Source organism: Bactrocera tryoni, unplaced genomic scaffold (genome assembly GCF_016617805.1).
Source record: "Bactrocera tryoni isolate S06 unplaced genomic scaffold, CSIRO_BtryS06_freeze2 scaffold_11, whole genome shotgun sequence".
Lineage (NCBI taxonomy): Eukaryota > Metazoa > Arthropoda > Insecta > Diptera > Tephritidae > Bactrocera > Bactrocera tryoni.
The window spans coordinates 22,080,398-22,105,022 of record NW_024395824.1 but is presented as its reverse complement, the minus strand read 5'-3'; the positions used below and the strand labels follow the sequence as shown (position 1 = coordinate 22,105,022).

Sequence of the window (24,625 nt, the reverse complement as noted above, 5' to 3'; positions counted from 1 at the left end):
CGGCATATGTGGAAATGGGATATGTTGCCTCTTCGAAAGTTTCATATAAATGAAAACTGCGCTGTTAAACTGCTGAAGAGACTGCTTCTCGCTTACGATATATGGCAAACTATGTAGTATTCTATATCTAGTAAGCAATGAGCAATGTGAAGTCTGCACAGGCAGAGATGCCTCGTTATTATAATAAAAGTATTTTTGAGAGTTGGTAACACTGTAAGGTTGGCACCATCAAACATGTCAACACATTAATTATATTTATATATTTTGAAATTTGAAATTGAAATTTAAATACACGATGTTATCAGCAAAGTTGATATTATGTTGTCGATTCAAAAGTCTTGTTTTAATGCGTTCTTCAATTCGAGTGGAACTGAGAGTACAGATACCATCAAATGTTTGACAGCAAGTAAGTGGTCAACTTTTATATGGGAAAATGGAATTGTCGTTTTACTCTATCTTACTCGTAATTCTCCTCCTTATTTGCTCACCGTTTAGACCTACCCTGGACTACGACAAACATTTTAAAACCAAAGTCAGCTCAATCGGCCCAGCCGTTCTCGAGTTTTAATCAGACTAACGAACAACAATTCATTTTTATTTATATAGAAGATAGAAGATATATAGAAGATAGATAGATATCTGCCTTATACTAATACAGAAAACGTATGTTGTATATACTGTATAAATACGAGTACACTGTTTTCAAACTTTTAGTTTCGCTAGATATCTTAAGCAGTGAAGTCTGTATTCAAACAGTTTTTCTATACAGTATTTAACATACATTCAGTGTTTGTGACATTACAGTAATATTTACGGAAATAAAAACGATTCAATAACCCCGACAGCAGAGCACCATTAGAACGATAACCAGCATTAAAACACATACTTTCAACACCCGGAGGGACGGACCTGCAAAATCAGAAATAAGAAAATAGTTAGTTTAACTATTTTGGTAAGTCATTTGTTAATACTTAATAATGCCTAGGTTAAGTAAAAGATCTATTATACCAAGTCGTCTTGAAAATCAAAGATCACAAACACAAAATACCTAAAGCCATGCTAATCGCTGATTAGATCCTGGGGTACGCTAGTCCGAGCAAAACATCAATACAAAACTCTAAAGAGCAAATTCGAAATACTCTTGGACATTCATAGATCTCGGTGAGAAAATCCCGAAGTAAGAGAAGTGGAACAAAGTGTTAATACTGTTCAACATAGATCTCGGCGAGAAAATTCCGAAAGAAGGGGAGCTGAATAAAGTGTTAATACTGTTCAACATATAACTAGGCGGGAAAAGTTCTCAAGTTTGCTCTAAAGAGCAAAATAGAGATACCCGAAGACGTAGAGAGCTTCGAGAAAGAAGTCCTAAGTTTAAAGCGTATGCATGGTCAAATACAAAGAGAACATGCAAGAAGAAATTTAGAAATAAAAAGAGAGCAACGTCAAAGAGAAACACATCGTCGACAGCTCATCAGGAGGGGTGCGAGGGAAGAAATATTGAATCAGAGACGTCGTCGACAAAGTCAGATTCGTCTTCGTAGAGAAAATCTACTAAATAGGCAAACTGAAAACGAAAGACGTTCACAAAGTATTAAATTAATGAGAGAAAAAAATGTTATGGAAACTGTTAACACTGGAAATTGAACAGATTTCAAGGACATTTATTTTCAAAATATAAAGAAGGGAACTACTGAAGTATGCATTTGCCACGGCGGATTATAGTTTTCACACTAAGTACGCAATTTAAATTTCCTCATCGGAAAACCGCGTTTTTAAATCTTGCATGCAGAAACCCTGTAAAAGTCTTCACTGTTTTGAGATGGGCGATTGTTTCGACTACATGTTCCGGGTTTTTCCACTTCAACATCTAATTTTTCATCCATCTATGCAGCATTTGAAAAAATTTCATTAAAGTGCTGATCAGCAAGCATTCTTCTCGTGTTCAGTGTTGCAATCAATGTTGTTAAGACGTTTGATGCTTTTAACACTCTCGCAACAAAGTTGCTAAGGAGAGTATTATAGTTTTGTTCACCTAACGGTTGTTTGTAAGTCCTAAAACTAAAAGAGTCAGATATAGGGTTATATATACCAAAGTGATCAGGGTGACGAGTAGAGTTGAAATCCGGATGTCTGTCTGTCCGTCCGTCTGTCCGTCCGTGCGAGCTGTAACTTGAGTAAAAATTGAGATATCATGATGAAACTTGGTACACGTATTTCTTGGCTCCATAAGAAGGTTAAGTTCGAAGATGGGCAAACTCGGCCCACTGCCACGGCCACAAAATGGCGAAAACCGAAAACCTATAAAGTGTCATAACTAAGCCGAAAACAAAGATATTAAAGTGAAATTTGGCACAAAGGATCGCATTAGGGAGGGGCATATTTGGACGTAATTTTTTTGGAAAAGTGGGCGTGGCCCCGCCTCCTACTAAGTTTTTTGTACATCGGAAACTACTATAGCTATGTCAACCAAACTCTATAGAGTCGTATCTTTAAGGCATTTCCATATACAGTTCAAAAATAGAAAAGAAATCGGATAATAACCAAGCCCACCTCCCATACAAAGGTTATGTTGAAAATCACTAAAAGTGTGTTAGCCGACTAACAAAAAACGTCAGAAACACTAAATTTTACGGAGGAAATGGCAGAAGAAAGCTGCACCCAGGCTTTTTTAAAAAATTGAAAATGAACGTGGCGTCGCCCACTTATGGACCAAAAACCATATCTCAGGAACTACTAATCTAATTAATTTTACATCAAAATAAAAAAATATGTAAATGACGGATAATGAAATCTCGATTATCACTTTATCATGCGAGAGTATAAAATGTTCGGTGACACCCGAACTTAGTACTTCCATACTTGTTTTTCTGTAAGTTGGTAGTATGGTTAGTGGCATCTATGCTAAATTTCACGTCAAAATATTCATTAGTATTTGAGATACGCGTCGTTTTGTGAGGCTCTAAAAGTGAATTCTTCGATTTTTACTATGTCTGAATTTATTGAAAAAAGAAGTGCAGTAATGCACCATCTCATACAGCATTGATTATTCGTGATCATTTCGCCACATTTTAACTAATATCGTGATGCAACCACCGCATTCGCCTGATTAACGTTTGTGTAACTGCTGGCTATTCAGCAAATTCACATGACCACTCCGAGGCCACCGTTTTGACTCAGTTGAGGATATAGTAAAAGCCTGAATCGCAGAAGGCTCTGATGGCCATCATGATGGAGGATTTTTCCAAGTGCTATGATGACTGGACAATTCGTTGGCATATGTTTTTGCTGTGGGAGTGGATTACTTTGAAGGAGATGAAATGGACAAAATTCACCTTTCAGTTTGATCACAGTAGTATTTCTTTCTACTATAAATGTTTGTACATATGTGGCTCGTATTTGCTTTCGCAAACATACAGACAAATGAGCCAAAGAAAGAATATGTGTATGTACATACATATGTATGTTTGCCCTGCGTAAGCATTGGTTTATTTTGCATGTCGGTCTATGCGCAAGAAATAGATTTTAAAGACTTGAAAATAAGATGAAAACGATTTTGATTTTTTATGACATTTGTGGCTCAGTGGAAATAATATATAACTTTTCACTTTTGGATGGGGAACTCTCCCTCAGAAATAGTAGGTACAACAGTAGGTAAAAAAGTGGTTAGATTAAGATTCTAACCACTTTTTTCCCTCACACGTACGTATACATGTGATCATACATCTCTGTTGAGCTCATTTAGCAGTGGCATATAAAAAAGTATATCTGTCCTGCTCTAATATCCCCAATCGACAGCTGATACAGGGTTGCATTATTTGAACCCTACTTTTAAAATTTCAAACACACCCTTTTAATTTTTAAAATTTTGATTTTATTTTATTTTTTACATATTAACATAAAATTTATTATAATTAAATTTATTATATTTATAATTTAAATAAAAATATATTTAATTTAAAAAAGTAATTAATATCTGAAAAAAGATTTATTAAAGAAAAACATTATTGATACCTGAAAATAAATAATAATTACATTGAATTTGTAATATCTAAAAGAAAAAACATAATGATAATAATATCTGAAAGAAAAGATTAATATCATCTGAAAAAATAAAATATATTAAATACAAATAGAATCTACTATGAAAGCAAAGATTAATTAAATAAAAATAGTGGTAATATCTGAAAAAAAGCCAAAACCAAACCTTTTTTTTCACATATTATATTGGATTGTACAGGCCGCCTTAAACGCATAAAATGCATACATATATATGTATGTATTTATTTTTGCGTATTATTTCAATTTCAAAGTACACACACTTTTTTTCACATACTTACTTAACAATTGATATTTGCTGCTTCTGATGATATTGCTGCTGCTGCTATTTCCAATTCATTCTGATTTCCAGTGCTATAAAAACAAATGAAGTAATTATTTGCAAATTATTTTAAAAAAAAATCACATAAAATTCACTTAATTACCTTCTTGTTGTACAAGCACGAATGAGATGCGTCTTTCAATCGTTTTTTTACAACTCTTTTTGGGATTTTCTTTTGGCACTATTGACAATTATGTTTTCTCCTTCGCACTCATTCAAATAAATCAAGAAATGAAAGAAACTCTTTTTCAGCGCATTTAGGTTAACAAAAAATAACCCGAAAATGTTCGTTGGTGTTAGTGCATAGAGAAAAAAATGTGTGGTTGCATTGAAATATCTGATAAAAGTGGTTAGCCGTGGCTGGCAGGGATGTTTAGGTGTCATAGGTGCCTCATATATGTATGTGTGTTGCACATAAATGCATATATTTTTATGTACTTTATTTATGTGCGTATGCTCAATATTTTTGAAAATAGATTTTTAAAGATTATTTTAGTTTTGGTTACTAGGCATCTCAAGTTTTGATAATGCTAAAAGATACCTCGCTATGGAATTCTGTGAGGATTTTCCTTCCTTGACGTATTCTCTTTATCTCGTCTAGCAAAACATATAAGGGTCGCTGGTCAGCAAAGCTGAAGTCCAATCGGTTTATTATGGAGTAAACATTCATGTTCGTGTTGTGATTGGTGAGAACTTTAGAAGCTACTCCAATGAGTTTGGTTCTTATTATCTCCAGAGCACTGTAGTATTTCGGATGTTGGGTAAAATCCTTAATTGTCTCCATGCAGGTCCAAATTTGTGATCTCCATGATCTACATACATATATTGATTCTTGTCGCCATCAAATTTTGGCAATGACTTGAACAATTCTAGGTCAATATGTTTTGGTTCCGCAATATTGAGTTTGATGTTCTCATGTATGACAATTGGAGTCGCTTAATGATTTTGTTGTTGCACTGATGCAAGTTGTTCTGTAAAGTCGTCTTGTTTTCGCACAATTTCTGTCAATGATGAAATTTGCGTTTTGGAGTAAGTAACTCTGGATTGGTGTTCTCAATGTTTCAGAATCTGCTGGGTGTCCACTTTTTTCAGGACGTTGTGGTTGGAAGTCAAACTTCCCGTGGAATTCAAAAGGTTTATTTAAGTCGTCGGAGGATAAAATGGGCTTTACGAGCGGTTGAGCCCTAGCTAATTCCATTATTGTGTCTCCTCTGCTGCATTTATGATATCGCTTTGTTTTGGTTATGTTTAGGCTATGCGCTTTGTTTATTTAGGTTTCTTTCTTCAGTGTGTGATAACGGTACACGGAATATTTTAGTAAGTTTCGAACAATATTTATATGTGTACTGAAAATTACATAATAATCTCAGTTACAGTGCAAAATTTGATTTTGTAGCATTTTTTATTAATATATTGCAGGTACATAATGCCCCAACAATGTCAGCCTGGAAATCCAACGCAGGATAACTCTTGCCAACAGGTGCTACTTCGGACTGAGTAGGCAATTGAGAAGCAAAGCCCTCTCTCGACGAACAAACACCAAACTCTATAAGTCACTCATAATTTCCGTCCTGCTATATGGTGCAGAAGCTTGGGCTATGACAACAACTGGTAAGTCGACGTTACGAGTTTTCGAGAGAAAAGTTCTGCGAAAGATTTATGGTCCTTCCGCGTTGGCCACGGCGAATATCGCATTCGATGGAACGATGAGCTATATGAGATATATGACGGCATTGACATGTTCAGCGAATTAAAAGACAGCAGCTACGCTGGCAGGTCATGTTGTCCGAATGGACGAAAACCCTTCAGCTCCTGCCATACGTTGATGGCATAAATAAGGCCGACCGATATTAGAGCGACCTTTTCGTGGCTTCGTAAAAATTTTCAATCTGTAATTGATCACTTTGTGTTAAACACACGTAAAGTTTTCAATAAATAATTTTCAATAATTTTTCTTTTGAATAGCTGGAATAAAAAAGCAAGCGACCGAAATTGAACGATTCAAATAAATTGAAATAGAAATCACAATATTGAAAAATAAAAGAAACAAAAATTGAAAAAAATATGTATGGAAAAATTTACTTTTTGGAATTATCCAATTTTCCGACATTTCCTCATGAAAATTATAAGGTATTTTTATTTCTAAACCTTTCCCGATCCACAATGAACAACCTCTGAAAATTTCATCAAGATTGGTGCAGCCGTTCTAAAAGCGTTACTAACAAAAAGAAAAGGGCTGGTTTTAGGAGTTTTCCGGCGATTATTCCAATTTTTCTTGCCGTAAAAACCATCCTTGAACCCGAAAAAACATTTAAAAATAATAATTTGCAAGATTGGTGCAGGCGTTGTTGAGTTATGCGCTTAGCAACACATTTTGCGATTCATTTTTATAGTATACTAGCTGACCCGGCGAACTTCGCACCGCCTAATTATTGGAGGCATATTTAGTAAGTCACAAACACACGACACAATACTTTTTTAATTTTATTGAAATTTGCTGCTTTTAGATTTTTAGGAATATTAAAGAATTATAGTATAGATGCACAGCAAAGAGACGTTAACATTTCAAGTGACATTTTACCATAGACAATTTTTTTTGCGTGAATACTGACAAATATTTACACTATAACTATCAAACTACATCTGTCGTTTTTTTTTTTGACGATGGCCTTGGTTAGGAAAAGAAGAAGAACTACATCTGTCATCGAGAAAATAATGAATTCAAACAGCAGCTTCGATTTGAAGAGTACATTCATCTTCGCGATGCAATCAATGCTGACGGCAATGTAAATAATGTAGGAAGAATGACAATTTTACCGGCCACTTACATCGGAAGTCCGCGCCACATGCACGAGTACGCTCAAGATGCGATGTCTTATGTTCGAAAGTATGGCCGGCCAGACCTATTTATTACATTCACCTGTAACCCACAATGGATTGAAATAAAAAAAAGAACTGCTACACAACCAAACACCACTTGATAGGCATGACATCACAGCCAGAGTTTACAACCAAAAATTAAAATCTTTAATGAATTTCATTACAAAGCATCGTGTGTATGGCCAAGTACGTTGTTGGATGTACTCTGTTGAGTGGCAAAAGCGTGGTTTGCCACATGCTCATATATTAGTCTGGTTGATTGACAAAATAAGGCCAGAAGAAATTAATTCTATTATTTCAGCCGAAATTCCTGATGAAACGGTTGACCCAAAATTGCATACGATAGTAACTAAACACATGATACATGGACCTTGCGGAGTTTTCAACAACAGCTCACCCTGTATGATCGACGGCAAGTGCTCCAAACGGTAGCCGAGAAACTTGCTTGCTGAAACGATCTCGGGAATCGATGGTTACCCATTGTATCGTCGGCGATCAGTTGAGAACGGTGGACGATCTGTAGATGCCAAGATAAAAGGACAAGATTTTCATGTAGACAACCGTTGGATTGTGCCGTTCTCGCCCATATTGTCCAAAACTTTTGAATCTCACATCAACGTGGAATTTTGTAACTCTGTGAAATCCATAAAGTACATATGTAAATATGTTAACAAAGGTAGCGACATGGCCATGTTCGCAGTAACAAACACAAATGATGAAGTGTCTCATTATCAGATGGGTCGCTATGTAAGCAGCAATGAGGCTATTTGATTCTCCTGGGGGTACTGGGAAAACGTTCCTAATTTCATTGCTATTAGCAAAGATCCGATCGCAAAATGAGGTAGCCCTAGCGTTGGCTTCATCTGGAATATCAGCAACTTTATTAGAAGGCGGACGAACTGCACATTCAGCCTTAAAATTACCAATAAACATGCATATCAACGAAACACCAGCTTGCAACATTGCCAAAAATAGCGCTATGGCGAAGACTCTCCAAGTATGCAAATTGATAATTTGGGACGAATGCACAATGGCCCACAAGAGGTCGCTGGAGGCACTAGATAGGACGTTAAAAGATTTATGTGATAACCAAAACATTTTTGGTGGAGTTGTGATACTGTTGTCAGGTGATTTTCGTCAGACTCTTCCAGTAATTTCTCGATTGACTGTTGCTGACGAAATAAACTCATGTCTAAAATCATCAAATTTGTGGCGGCACGTGAAGTCACTACAATTAACTACTAACATGTTTTTGCAACAAGATCAAACTGCGACTGTGTTTTCGAAGCAGTTGCTGGATATTGGCAATGGTAAGGTCGCAGTTGACAGCTCGACCGGATTAATGATTTTTCACACAGATTTCTGTCACTTCACAGAATCGAAAAAGGAGCTTATTCAGCGTGTTTTTCCGGACATTAAACAACAATATAATAACCACGATTGGCTAAGTGAAGGAGTAATATTGGCAGCAAAAAACAAAGATGTCGATGATCTCAATGCTACCATTCAGAATTTCCTTCCAGGAGAGTTGTTTACGTACAAATCAGTTGACACGGCCACAAACCAGGATGACGTAGTCAACTATCCTAAAGAATTTTTAAATTCATTGGACTTGCCTGGACTACCACCATATAATTTAAAATTAAAAGTAGGGTCAGTTGCCATCATGCTGCGTAATATTAATCAACCCCGTCTTTCCAATGGAACGAGATTGGTTGTGAGAAACTCATGAATAACATCATCGAAGCTAAAATAATCAAAGGAAAATACAAAGGAGAGGATGTCTTAATCCCACGAATACCTATGATTCCAACGGATTTGCCATTTGATTTTAAGAGGTTGCAATTTCCCGTGCGTCTGGCGTTTGCGATCACCATAAATAAATCGCAAGGCCAATCGTTGCAAGATTGCGGAATCAACTTAGAGTTTCCCTGTTTCGCACATGGACAATTATACGTTGCGTGACCGCGTGTCGGAAAACTAACATCCTTATTTATTTACGCACCGCAAAAAAAACTAAAAATATTGTCTACCAGAAAGCACTATATTAATTAACTTTACATGATCATAACTGTGTTGTATTTAATTTAAGCAAAGATTAGTTTATCATGTTCACAGTCCAGAAACGAGCACATCCAAGAAAATTTTAAATTTTTGTATATGTAGTGTATAAATATAAATAAATGACTTAATATGTATATAATATGTGCATTTGGATCCTTAATGTCAACGTGTATTAGTAACTCTTTATTTCCATCAACTTAACTCCATCTACTTGGGAACCACTAGGCTCGCCAGGACATGATAATATGGTGGAAGTACTAGGCGACTCGGACAAATCTGATTCGATCAGAACATTATCAATGTTGAGCTGCTGGCTGTCTTCAATAACATCAATATCTACCAGAACATTCTTGATGTTGGGCTTTTTTCTGTCTTCAATAACTTGAATGTCCTGTATGTCTTCGGACGATAAATTTAATTCATAGAATGTCTCCTCAGATGATGAAGATGGCATTGTAGAAACGTGTTTTGGTTTAGATAGCAGCTTTTGCTTTAATATATTTTTTTGTACTTTTGCCCTGTTCACGCGTATTATTCGTTCTAATTCTTACCACACTTGGTACAAAATCTGAAGGTAACAGCGATTATGTTGTAGCATTCGTTGCATCTTAATAATAATTTAATACAGTCTGGACAGTTATTATTTTTTTCTGCCGTTTCATCCACTTTTTACAAAACGTACAATGCATTTTAAGGAGTTGAGGGATATATAGCTTCACTATAACTATATTATAGTTGTTTGAATTCTTTATTTTCTCGATGGCAGATGTAGTTCTTCTTCTTTTCTTAACCATGGCCATCGTCAAAATAAAAAACGACAGATGTAGTTTGATAGTTATAGTGTAAATATTTGTCAGTATTCACTCAAAAAAAATTGTCTATGGTAAAATGTCACTTGAAATGTTAACGTCTCTTTGCTGTGCATCTATACTATAATTCAAGCACTAACCAGCAGAGGAAACCAACTGGAACACGAAAGTGGAACATTGCGAAGCTAGATACTTCGAAATTAATCTCCGCAATAGACGACCAAAACCCATCTAGCAACCCCCCCATAATCGCAGGAAAAACTGTCGAGCACACAATGCTTAATATAAAAAGAGCCTGTCAAAAAGCAATGCCCAAGGCCTCCCACAGCAAACATAAAGCAGCAGTTTACTGGTGGACTGAAAATATAGCCCAACTCAGACGGACATGCCTCCGCCTTCGTAGATCCTACACGAGATCCAGGCGTAGAGGAGCCGCAACTCAAGAAGCCGATCAGCCTGGGGTAAATTAGCAAAGAAGGGCTAAAGCATGCCATCGACGACAGCAAAAAGAAAAAAATGGGAGGAACTACGCGAGGATATTAACAGAAACCCCTGGGGGCTCGGGTATAAAATAGTGATGAAGAAACTCGGCGCTCGAGCAAAGCCACCTGATCCCAACACGCTGCCAAATGGATAACATTAGTCAGAACGCACTATTCCCCACACACGAAACAAGGGCTAGGGACCCAGAACATTATCCTAAGACCGACGCAAATCCCCCGGTTTACCCTTGAGGAGCTGCAACTAGCCACTGCATGAAGCTCAAGGCCAACAAATCCCCCGGACCGGACGGGATCCCATCAGAAATTCTCAAAATAATCGCTGCAGAGCGCCCAGGAGTACTACTGAACATGTACAACGCCTGCCTTGAAGCCGGAATATTCCCTGAACCCTGGAAAAGCAACGGCTGGTTCTAATCAGTAAGGGAAAAGGAGACTCCCAATTCGCCATCAGCATACCGCCCTCTATGTATGCTTGACACAGCAGGAAAGCTATACGAAACCCTACTTAAACCCAGACTTGAAGCGGCTATCAACGAAGCTGGAGGACTGTCCTAGACAATATGGCTTTAGACCCGGCAGATCGACCATAGGAGCAATAAAATGCGTCATCGAAAGCGTAGAAGTCGCACAACGTAGATGGCATAAATACAAAAGAATAGGTGTTGCTGGCGACTCTAGATGTCCGAAACGCCTTCAACAGCGCTAGATGGGTAGATATGATCGACGCTCTCGAGAAAAGCTTTAAGGTACCCGACTACCTCAGGGCCGTGGTGCGGAGCTACCTTAGCAACAGGAAGTTGCTATACGAAACTAAAGAGGGAAGACGACAGATAGCGGTCACGTCAGGAGCAGCACAAAGGATCCATCCTCGGACCAGACTTATGGAACATTAGCTATGACGCTATATTAAAACTAGAAATGCCAGATGAATCGTATTTAATAGGCTACGCCGACGACATTGCAGCAGTAATCACAGCAAGGGACACAGAAGAAGCGCGAAGAAAGCTGAACCAGGTCATGATACGGACCCAAGCATGGCTCGACTCACACAGCCTCCAGCTCGCTACGGAAAAAACAGAGCTACTGCTGCTAACAAACAAGCACATACCTCTCGAAGTAACCATGCATACGACTACGGATATTCTTAGGACAAAAAAAGCAGTTAATTACCTAGGCGTAAGACTGGACCCCAGACTAACCTTCTGGGTACAAATCCAGCACGCCGCAGGAAAGGCAGCGAAGATCACCTCTCAACTGAGCCGACTAATGGCCAACATAGAGAGCCCCAGTCAAGAAAAGAGAAAGCTCCTAATGTCGACAAATAATCAGCGTTTTATTATACGGAGCTGAGATATGGGCAGATGTACTTAAAAAGAAAAGCCGGCGTAAGGTAGCGGCCAGAGTGCACCGCACAGCAGCCCTCAGAGTTGCATCAGCCTACCGAACAGTGTCCGGCGAGGTAATATTAGTTATAAGCGGAAATGCCCCAATTGACCTTCTAGCACACGAAAGGAAAAAGCTGTGGGAGCTAAAGCAGTCATCCGATAACAACAAAAGCGCAAATACAACAAATAAAGAAAGAAACAGTAATAACATGGCAACAAAGATGGGACACTGAAAGTCGCGGCAGATGGACGGCCAGGCTTATAAAAAGATCTAGACTCCTGGACAGAGCCGAAAATTCGGAGAGGTAGATTTTTACACAACCCAGCTGTTATCCGGTCACGGGTACTTCAAAAGTACCTCCACAGAATGGGAAAAGTCGAAGAGCCGTCATGCCTATATAACGACGCGACAGAAGACGACGCTGAACATACATTCTTCGAATGTGCGCGCTGGCAAGGAGAACGCACCGCTGTAGAGGACCTGGTTGGCCCAATAAACGCGGACAATTTAGTCAGCGTTATGTTGGAAAGTGAAGAAAACTGGGGCATCATCAAGAAATTCGCTGCACTCTTGCTACGCAGCAAAAAGCGGGACCTGGACCCAGGTGCGCAGATGTAAATCTCAATGAGAAAAATGGAACGCCACCCTGAAGTAATGCAAACGCGGTCCCAGGGTGGGCGACGGTTCCTTAGAGGGGGGGTTTTAGTGACCTGCAAGTGGCACATACCGCTGCTGTGACGATAGCACCGACGATGCGGAAGGCATTTTCCACCCCCTCGCCCGCAAAAAAAAAAAAAAAAAAAAAAAAAAAAAAAATACTATAATTCTTTAATATTCCTAAAAATCTAAAAGCAGCAAATTTCAATAAAATTAAAAAAGTATTGTGTCGTGTGTTTGTGACTTACTAAATATGCCTCCAATAATTAGACGGTTCGAAGTTCGCCGGATCAGCTAGTTTTTATAATATAACACAACTGTCTTAACTCGCTCTTCTAATTTTCATGTTACCAAAATTAAAATGCCGTCGGCAAATGTGGAAATGGGATATGTTGCCTCTTTCTTCATATAAATGAAAACTGCGCTGTTAAACTGCTGAAGAGACAGCTTCTAGCTTACCATATATGGCAAACTATGTAGTATTTTATATCTAGTAAGCAATGAGCAATGTGAAGTCTGCACAGGCAGAGATGCCCCGTTATTATAATAAAAGTATTTTTGAGAGTTGGTAACACTGTAAGGTTGGCACCATCAAACATGTCAACACATTAATTATATTTATATATTTTGAAATTTGAAATTTAAATTTAAATACACGATGTTATGAGCAAAGTTGATATTATGTTGTCGATTCAAAAGTCTTGTTTTAATGCGTTCTTCAATTCGAGTGGAACTGAGAATACAAATACCGTCAAATGTTTGACAACAAGTAAGTGGTCAACTTTTATATGGGAAAATGGAATTGTCGTTTTACTCTATCTTACTCGTAATTCTCCTCCTTATTTGCTCACCGTTTAGACCTACCCTGGACTACGACAAAGATTTTAAAACCAAAGTCAGTTCGATCGGCCCAACCGTTCTCGAGTTTTAATCAGACTAACGAACAACAATTCATTTCTGTTTATACACTCAGTCCTTTTTTTACGCGATTTTTGGTTCTGCCCCTAATCGCGTAAAAAAAAATCGCGTAAAAATGGTTAGTTTTCCAATATTAACTGACGAATTGGTTCCGAATATAAAAAATATCGCGTATAACAAAATATACGCGCAAAAAAATATTCAAAAACAATACAATAAGTTTCAAATTTCAGACTTATGATTTATTTATTCGTAACAAAATAAAAATTACAAAACAAAAACCATATATAAAAGAGAAGAAAATAGAAAATAGGTAGATTTATTGAAAAAACCGTTGAATGCTGATTAATAACTGTCATTATCCGTAGTGGAAATTATTCTTAGCCGCTTATTTTGATGGCCGGCACTGATATCACTGGAATTTGTATCAGAATCAATAGTAAGAACTATGGATTGATGTTCTGATGGACTTAGCATCTCCAACTGAGTTTGCACCATAAATTCAGTTAATTTTGTTTAAATGCTTCTTTTTGGACCCAATAAATTCCGATCTAGTTCTTTATATCGTAACATGCAGAGACTGAATTCTTTTTGAAAAATTCGTGCACGTTCGGCGTCAGTATCATTTGCTACAAAATAATTTTCCAATTCTGCTGCAAGTCTAAGACCAAGCAAAAAACGAAAAAAGCAATCGAGTTAAAGTGAGAAATTCGCGTAAAAAAAGGAATTTGCGCTGCAAAAATAACCGCGTTAAAGTGAAATAGCGTAAAAATAGAACGCGTAAAAAAAGGACTGAGTGTATATATAGATTAGTTTCTTCATTTACAGGAAAGTAAAATCTTTGTTGGAATATTTTTACCTCATTAGAGAAATTTAATTTCTAGTGTACAATTTTGGTAGTGTATTAAATAATTTCCTTCCAGTATTACTTTCCTGTGATCACAGTCTTGTACTAGCTTAGTATTTTTCAAATTTTTTAATATTAATGACGATGACGATGAAACGTCAATTTTAATTATTTCTGTTAATTCGCTCTTAATTAATAGACATGTTTTTGTAAAAATACAATGTTTTGAAGTTTTTAATTCATTAAGTGTTTTGTCTTTTTCATATGTATAAGTTCTATTATTGTAATTATAAACTGTTTCTGAAACGGAAGTAATTTCTCTCATTTGTTCATTTGAAATGGGCTGAATAACTTTTAATTGCACTGTGCTAAAATTTCGTGGTACTTTTACTATTAAAAGGGGCAGTTTTTCTGCATACTGAATTGCACACATTTTTAAATGTTGCAACTTAAATAGGTCTATTTCGTATATATCAGCGTCTTCACTTGTCAAAATTCTTGGATGTAATAATCCATGTTTGGCGGCTGCAATGCTATCTTGAATATGATCGATTTTTTCTTTAAGGACATGCATTCTTAAGATTTGCTCGTTAAACATGTTGTTTAATGCAGCATCCTTTTGAATTTTATCATTTCCTCTTTCATAATCTAGTATTTTTTCCCTGTCTTGCTCTATTGTTGTTTTTAAATATTTAAATATTTTTTCAAAATATTTATTTATTTTAACTTGTTGGTTTAAGGTTGTAATAGAATTGTGCATATTTTGATCAATCACCTTTAAGTGATCCTCAATATCAATATCTATAAATATTTATGCATTGTCCCAACCAAATTAAATAATCCTCTTTTATGCCTATTCCCACTAGATTTAGGTATTAAGGTTTTGACTTTCGTTTTAAGGATTAAGAGTTCATTCCTAAGTAAATCGCGATGTAATGGCCTCAAGAGATTCGTATTAAAAGTCATGTTGTTAATTAAATATAAAATTTCATAAGGGCCTATGGCGTGTATTATAAATTCTGATGAAACTACAATTTCCGTTTTGGATGTACTAATTTCCACATATCCGCTGTTTTCATGAATCGGTTGGATGGTTAAAATGGACATTGCTGTTGGAGCCATTGTCATTAGTATCAAAAATATTAGTGTCCAGTTGATCTGCAAATTTATTTTCTCTTTTAATATTGGTTATATGTACATTATCTAGTTTAAGCTTCCTATATCGTGGTGCGTTCTTATGACGTACTGCCACATAATTCTTAACAAATGCTTCTTCTTTATTTATTACAACATTTTCTCTTTTTTCATTAAGTTTTTTAATATTGTTTTCTTTTATTTCTTTTAATTTTTTGAATATTATTTCTTTATTTACTTTCCCATTTTCTATGCAAATTGGTCTTTCCTTATTTACCGAATAAATCGATTTGTTATAAAATTCGATACATCTAAACATTTTTTCTTGAACTGAGAGAGTCCTTTATTCTAATTCAGCAACTCTAGTTTTTCGCTAATAGTATTATGAAAACGTTCTATATCCGAATTCCCTGTATGACTATTTGGCTTGGTAAAATGAACCTGTATATTTTCTATGTTAAAAAAATTCTTAACATTAACGTTATTAAATTCATTATCAGCTATCATTTTTCTTGGCTTTCCTTTAATTGGGTTTTAAAAAACCCCCAAGTGACGGAAGAAGCGTGACCCAGCGAGTTCGCCAACCGTGTACCACCGTGGGTTTCGCAGAAAACCCAAACAAAATATACATACATTTTTTTTATATATTAATTACAATTAATAAACCTTTATAAGGTGTGTGGAAATTAGTGCGTTTTATTTCCCACCTCATAAGTATACTACAACAAGTAAGTATACTAGTGGCATACGTTACTAAATGGTCCTTCGAGCCGTTCAGAAAGGCACCTAAAAAAACAAATAATAATAATAATAATTTAATAACTTCCTGGTGCAAGTGCGCAAGTGCAGTGTCTGAAGCACAAAAGTCATAAAATAAAATAAAACAAAACCCTGAAGTGAACATACTATGACAAAGTTAAAGTGAACAAATACATATGTTACAGTGAAAAAAAAAACATCCCACAATCACGGAAAACAGAAAGTGACGTAAAAATATATAAGTACATAAAAGAAATTTAGATATAAGAAAAAATAGAAAGTGACGTGTAAAGATACATAAAATAAATTGAAACATAAAGTGAGTGAAAAAACAACAAAGAACCTACTAACATCAAAACGGGCGCGGTATTAATACAGCAAATCTTAAAAAATATAAAACCAAATATTAACAAGTAAGGAAGGGCTAAGTTCGGGTGTCACCGAACATTTTATACTCTCGCATTATAAAGTGATAATCGAGATTTCATTATACGTCATTTACATATATACGGGGCCACGCCCACTTTTCCAAAAAAATTGCGTCCAAATATTCCCCTCCCTAATGCGATCCCTTGTGCTAAATTTCACTTTATTATCTTTATTTATGGCTTAGTTAAGACACTTTATAGGTTTTCGGTTTCCGCCATTTTGTGGGCGTGGCAGTGGGCCGATTTTGCCCATCTTCGAACTTAACCTTCTTATGGAGCCAAGGAAAACGTGTACCAAGTTTCATCATGATATCTCAATTTTTACTCAAGTTACAGCTTGCACGGACGGACAGACGGACGGACGGACAGACAGACATCCGGATTTCGACTCTACTCGTCACCCTGATCACTTTGGTATATATAACCCTATATCTGACTCTTTTAGTTTTAGGACTTACAAACAACCGTTATGTGAACAAAACTATAATACTCTCCTTAGCAACATTGTTGCGAGAGTATAAAAACGGGCGCGAAATAAACTAAAAATCAAAACAACAAAACCTAACCCCTACCAACATTAAAACCGGGCGTGGTAAAATCACAAAGTTCAACAAACATACAAACATTACTCTAAAATAGCAAACAGGCGATATACACAGGCATATGCACAAATCACAATTACCATAAATAGTCTCGGGAGACTACACCAACAAACAACAAAGAGAAAGACAGCAAATCAACAGGGACAGCGCTGGACATACACACATAAAAGGAAAAGGAACTGCAATAAGCAAAAAAGGGTATAAGTTCAATGACCCAAAACCCTTGGCGGAAAATAAAGTGAGTCCGTTCCATATATAATTTGATATATACAAATATATAAATTCCATTTTTTTATGCACATATATATGTATGTATGTTAAGGTACAGTTTGACGGTATTTCGGGACACCGTTAACTGTTCTTAACAGTTCGATATATGTATATCTACAAAAAAATAATAACTGCAAAAAAGTACAGTTTGTGTCGTTAGGCACCCCATTATAATTTCAAAAAAAAAAGAAAAATTTTCCTAAGTCAAGTATAACTTGCGATAATTCTTGCGATACCCCTTGGGCTATAAATAAAAGCAACAAGCAGGATCGCTCAAACTCTAAGCAAAAGCGGAAGACACGAAAAGAAAACGAAATATATACATAAATATATAAAAAAGAAAGCATACATATATATAAGCATATTCCCCTCAAATTGCAAGTCTTCCGTTTAATATACAGATGTACATATTTACATATATGCAAACAAAATCATATGGTACATACATACATAACATAATTTAGCATAAAGCTAGAACACATAATAAAACCAAATAATACCAAACTACCTGCTTGGATGTTAAAATCGCTTAGAGCATTCAAGCAAAGGTAGGTAATAAAAAGCAAAAAAAAAAAGAATAAAGAAATAATAGAGAGAAAAAAAGGCATTACATTTATGTACATATGTACCTATGTGCCTGTAAACATATGCAACTCCCGTGCGACATACATCAACTCATATACATAATTATAAATATATAAACATACATATATTATTTATTTCAATTTTCTTTTTCTATTTTCTAATAATAGTTCACATTTGAACTACTATTCAACAAATATACATAGATCATTACATAAATATATGTATAAACATATACATACATATTATATATTTCTATTTTTCCGCGCGTTTATACATTTATGTGCGATTAGCGAAGTGTTATATGTTACATTTTTATAACATATATACATACATATTTAGCGAATTGATAACTACAAGGGATACGAGCAAAGCTAAACAAAAGCAAACATATAAAGCATATGCATATGCAAACATATGATAATAAATGATACATACAAACAATTTTACGTATTTTATTTCTCTTTCGCGTTCTTGATTCGTGCAGATACAATTATACAAATTAAGCGCGAGTGAACTGAAGATACTTTGATACACTTCAAAAAAAATTTTCAGTCACATTAAAAAAAAAAAAAAAATAAATATCGAACTTTTTCAAAAAAAAAAAAAAAACAAAAAGGATTAATCTTTGCGGTAGCGAAACGAAAATTTGATCACATTATATATTTTACAAAATATATATATTTTTACAAAAATAAATCTTCTATTAACAAAATTTTTAATTTATTCTTTTTCTAATTGACTACATTGCTGTAGCAATATTAATTTTGAAACAATTATTCAGTTGACAAAACTTTAAGCTAAAAGCTTCAAACTCTTTTCTAATTAATGCAATCTAACAAAACAAGAGAGGTAAAGCCAAAAACACCTCTATCCTTAGAAATTCCGAAAATGGCTGATGAAGATAAACCACACGGCACACCTGCTGAAGCTACACGCTCAAAGCAGAGTATAAAACAGAAAAGATCAAAAGATCAGACAATATCTAGATTCATCATTGAAAGTGACAGTTTTATAAGATATTGTACAAGATTTCAAGCTTCCCCTATTACTGACATAACAGAATCAGTTTTAAATATAAAATTAGAAAGTGTTAACAATCTATGGGCACGCCTTCTGGCAGCGTACGATACAGTACTAGATACTGACGACGCAGAACTCCCAGAAAACACAAAAGCTTCGGCGACAGCCAAGTGTGATAACTGCCGCGATCAGTACGAATTCACAAAGGGAATGATAACTGAACAAATAAGTTTAGTAAAGCCAAGTAGAGCCACTACTCCCCCTCCCAGAGTAGTTACAACACAAAAAGAAGACCTAGATAAAGGCATGTATCTAAAAGTACCAGCTTGTGATACTGAAGTTTTTAATGGATGTTATGATCAAAGGCCGTCCTTCCGGGACATGTTCACTGCCGTTTATATAAACCATCCTAAACTCTCACAAGCGCAAAAGTAATACCATCTAAGGTACAAAACAAAAGGGGAAGCAGACAGTATCGTCAAGCGATTCGCTTTAAATGACGAAAATTTTAAGCTGGCTTGGGAAGCACTAGTCGAAAGATACGAAAATGGAAGGGTTATGATAGAAAACCCAATAAAAACATTATTACATCTACCGAAAATTCAAAAAGAAACCGGCCAGGAATTTCAAAATTTATACTCGACAGTGACTAATTGCATATCAGTGTTAAAAACACAAAATATCTCCACAGAATCGTGGGACCCCATCATAGTAACTATTTGTGCAGAAACACTCCCTGATGCTGCGTTACTACGATGGGAACAATCTCTTGTGGAAAGGAAAAAAATGCCCACATGGGAGCAAATGAAAGCATTCCTCACTGCTCAATACGAGATAGCTGAGCGAATTGACAACAAAAATATAAATCTAAAAAGTCATCAAAATGACTCAAGTAAAAACTTGTTCAAACCTCAAGCCAGCAATAATATGCAATACAATAGACACGTTAATAAAAGTCACACTTTCGTGTCAAACCAAACTAATAAATGGCAACCATTATGTGAAATTTGTAAAGGAGGTCACAACATAAGATCTTGCGAGAAATTTAAAAAACGTTCCGTTTCTGATAGGAACAATCTTGTCAGACAACATAAACTTTGCATCAACTGTCTGTCCAATGCTCATACGACAAAAGACTGGGAAAGCAAATTTAATTGTGTGTACTGTCAACGAAGACATCACTCATTGCTTCATATTACAAATTTTCAAAATATGAAGCAAAATCAATTTCATAAAACCACCGGGTTAGTCACTACAACCAAAAGTGATAATCCCGAAATCTCAAATCCCGAAAAAAGGGATTTTTTGCTCTAAAGCAGCAAAAATTCAAGCTCTTCATTCCGAAAATGAAAGCAAAATTCTTTTACCCACTGCGGTCATCACCATAGAACATAAGGGTGATTTATTCAAACTAAGAGCACTAATAGATCAAGGATCTCAAAGATCCTTTATATCATCAAAGGCTCAAAATCGGCTCAAATTGCCAATAAAACATTCAAATTTCCAAATTTCGGGAATGGGCGGAAGAATTATTCAAAATTCGAACAAAATATGCCCAATTACCATAGTATCTCCAAATGCGGATATTAGAATAGATGCACAAGCCATCGTTCTACCGCAACTTACAAATTTGTTTCCAAGCTATGAAGTAAATAAAATACACTGGGAAAAATGCTCACATCTCAAATTAGCAGATCCCAATTGTCATACCCCATCACAAATCGACATATTATTAGGCAGTGACTTAATACCTCAAATAATTCTTGAAGGTATTGAGAAAATCTCCAATAAATTGTTAGCCCAAAATACAATCTTTGGGTGGATTATAAGTGGCCAAGTCCCTGAAAAAAATCAATTCTTTCAGCACACAAGTGGAAAATATCTCAAACGAGTTTTTAACAATCAACTTAAAAAATTCTGGGAAATAGAAGAATTACCCCAAATTACCCAGCTTTCAGAAGAAGACCAGGCATGCGAAGCCTATTACCAGTCCACAACAAGAAGAAACGAGCATGGTCGTTATGTTGTGCGACTGCCATTCAAACCAACTTTCCCTGAAACCATAGCTCTAGGCCACTCTAGAATATCAGCAGTCCAGCAATTTCTAAGCCTGGAAAAAAGCCTGATAAAGAAAAGTGAGCTTAAATCGGCATACGATAATGTGATGGACGTCATGGGGTAATAAGACCTGATAAAATTACAACAAAGGTACGAGTGGTTTTCAATGCCTCAAAGTGTTCGAGCTCAGGCAAATCACTCAATGATGTACTATACACAGGACCAACATTACAACCTGATCTCATGTTGCTAATTCTAAATTGGCGCATGTTTAAATACGCTTTCAATGGGGATGTAGAAAAAATGTACAGACAAATTCTAGTACATGAAGATGACCAAGATTTCCAGCGTATAGTCTTCCGCAAATCAAGTAATAGTCCAATCAGCGACTATAAACTTAAAACCGTCACCTTTGGCATCAATTGCGAACCCTATTTGGCGATCAGGACACTACATGAAGTGGCAAAAACAAATGCAACAAATTTGCCATTAGCATCTTCTGTGTTGCAAACACAAACATACGTGGACGACATACCATCAGGTAGTCACAGTATCGCATTAGCATGCGAATCACTACGCAAGTGATCAAAGCATTAAATTCAGCAAGTTTTCCCCTAAAGAAAATTACTTCAAATCACCCTGAAATAATAAAAGGCATTAAAAAAGAAGACTTATTAGATACAGACTTCCTTAAATTTGAAAAGGCTAGTACAACTAAAACTCTAGGAATTCAATGGAATGCGATAACAGATCAATTCTCATATACAATTGAGCTAATATCTGCAATGTCCGCCATAACCAAACGCCAAATACTTTCCTCGGTGGCAAAACTTTTCGACCCCGCAGGATGGCTTTCGCCAATAATGATTCAAGCAAAAATCCTCATTCAAGAATTGTGGCAAGATGGCACTGAATGGGATGAACAGGTAAAACCTTTACGTGTAGCGAAATGGGTTCAATTTGCTAACAATTTACATACTATACCCAGCGGATCTTGGGACAAGAGGTTGCAAGCCACTGCACCTCACCAGCACTTCACTCTGGTGGAATGGTCCAACATGGCTAACAGAATCACAAGAATTCTGGCCAAAGTCTCCCGCTCGTAATATAATACCGCCGGAAAGTCGGAAAATTGAAAATTTTCATATCACTCCAGAAAAGGATGATATTCTCCACCGATTTTCGTCATTTGCTAGAGCACTAAGAGTAGTCGCTTACATGCACAAATCCATTCAAAGACTTAAACTAAAAATGAAAGGAGCACTAAATGATCCTTGCGTACAACTAACGCGTTCCGACTTGCAACATGCCAAGGTCAGTCTAATATTATATACACAAACTCGCTATTTCAGCAAAGAGAAATAAAAGTTGCTCGAAAAGCGACTTCTCGAAAAGGGAAGCTCACTTCTGATGGAAGATTGGCGAACTCCAGCCTTAGTTATAACGAACGACATTCCATCATTATTCCAGAGAAATCCCGCTTTACTTACCTATTTCTAGCATATCTGCACCATCTTACACTGCATGGTGTGCATCGCTTAATGCAACAAATGGTCCGTCAAGAATTTTATATACCGCGACTAAAGCCACAAATCAAAAGGACGATTTTCATGTGTAAACCATGTACCATGTACAAACACAAAATGCGTACGCAGATCATGTCAGCTTTACCACCTGAACGCCGCAACTATGCTCTACCCTTTACCATCACTGGGGTTGATTTTGCTGGACCTTTCCAGATAAAGGTCTCCATGTTAAGGTCTTCTTCATTTAGAAAAGGGTATGTGGCTGTCTTTGTATGTTTTACGACAAAGGCAGTACACCTCGAGCTTTGTTCAGATCTGACTACTGCGGCTTTTCTTGCAGCATTTGCACGCTTTGGGGGACGACGCGGATTTCCTTCAAAAATAATGAGCGATAATGGGAAAAACTTTGTCGGAGCCCAAAGAGCAACAGAAAAAAAGTTTATAAACTTCATGAAAGAAGTCTCCCCTGAAATAGTTAACAAATATGCACCCAAGGGATCGATTGGCAATTTATACCTCCATGTTCTCCACACATGGGCGCACTTTGGGAATCAGCAGTAAAAAGCTTTAAGTCCCATTTAAAGAAAACGGCTGGTAATCATGAATTCAATTATGAGGAGTTTACTACACTGCTCACTCGTATTGAAGCCGTATTAAATTCAAGACCTATATCACCACTCTCGCAAGATCCCTCCGATTTCACAGCTCTTACACCAGGTCATTTCCTCAGAGGAGCTCCTCTTCTCACCATACCTGAGACAGAAGGAGACTCACTCACTTTAATAAATCGATGGGAAAGAATCAAGATTCTCCATCACGAATTCAGCCACAGATGGAAGGAAGACTATCTCAGAGCCCAGAAGAAAGCCAATTCAGGAGAATGCGTCATCATACAGGACGAATGCCTTCCTCTAACAGAATGGCGACTAGGCCGCATTGAAAAGGTTCATCGAGGATCAGATGGTCACATACGAGTAGTCGATGTTCGAACACAAACCGGCATATTAAATCGACCAGTCACTAAACTGTGTTTTCTTCCAAACAGCGAAGAACACCTTCAAGATAAACCGCAAAATAACTCGCAAAATTAATCGAAAAATAATAAATCAATTCCGCTAATTCAAAATTAACCCGCTTTATAATCCGTACACAACAAATAAATTCAAACAAGCGCGTTGAAGATCAACGTATTATACATATACATATGTATAGATATGTAGCTACAACAACTACATTCTAATATTATAAACAAAATCAATTTAATACAATTCTATATTCCCATAGACATGGACGTAGAGGAGACCCAAACCACCTCCAACACCATAAGGTCCGAAATCGCTATACCCAAAGCGTCGGCTGCACCCGTTGCCGCTCCAAGGACCAGGGTTATACGACCACCGCCATCCACCGAAGCAGTCAGGGAGATGAGGGAAGAGCAGCTATTGGAGCCACAGGGGCCTTCATGTTGCAGCCTGTGCCATCGCCCACACGCCCTAAAGCGATGCACCATTTGACCACGCCACCATAGAGTGCTGGGCCGACGTCACAACACCTCATCAAACAATATTTCACAGCATACACCAATACACACACACGCATCAAACACAGTACTTAATACCGATCATTACTACAACACTACAACCCAACAACCACACACAACCACGATTATCAACGAGACGACTCGTAATCAGCATCTATTCACCACCCAAACCTTCAAAAGGGATTGATTCGACCAGGATTGGCTTCTTACCGTTTCATCCGTAAAGAAAGACAGTAGTCCGCGAAATTCAGTTTTATCATC

At 36.6% G+C, this 24,625-nt stretch overlaps 1 protein-coding gene across 2 annotated transcripts in view; it reads right to left on the bottom strand.

Annotated features, from left to right (window-relative positions):
* Positions 1-640: 640 nt before the first annotated feature.
* The window catches only part of LOC120779425 (plasma membrane calcium-transporting ATPase 3), a 273,340-nt gene continuing 249,355 nt past the window's right edge, over positions 641-24,625 (bottom strand). For both annotated transcript variants that reach the window (XM_040111640.1, XM_040111642.1), the window contains one exon: positions 641-909. In XM_040111640.1, coding sequence (XP_039967574.1) covers positions 889-909 — 21 coding nt within the window. In that variant the 3' untranslated portion in view covers positions 641-888. The remainder of the gene's footprint in view (positions 910-24,625) is intronic.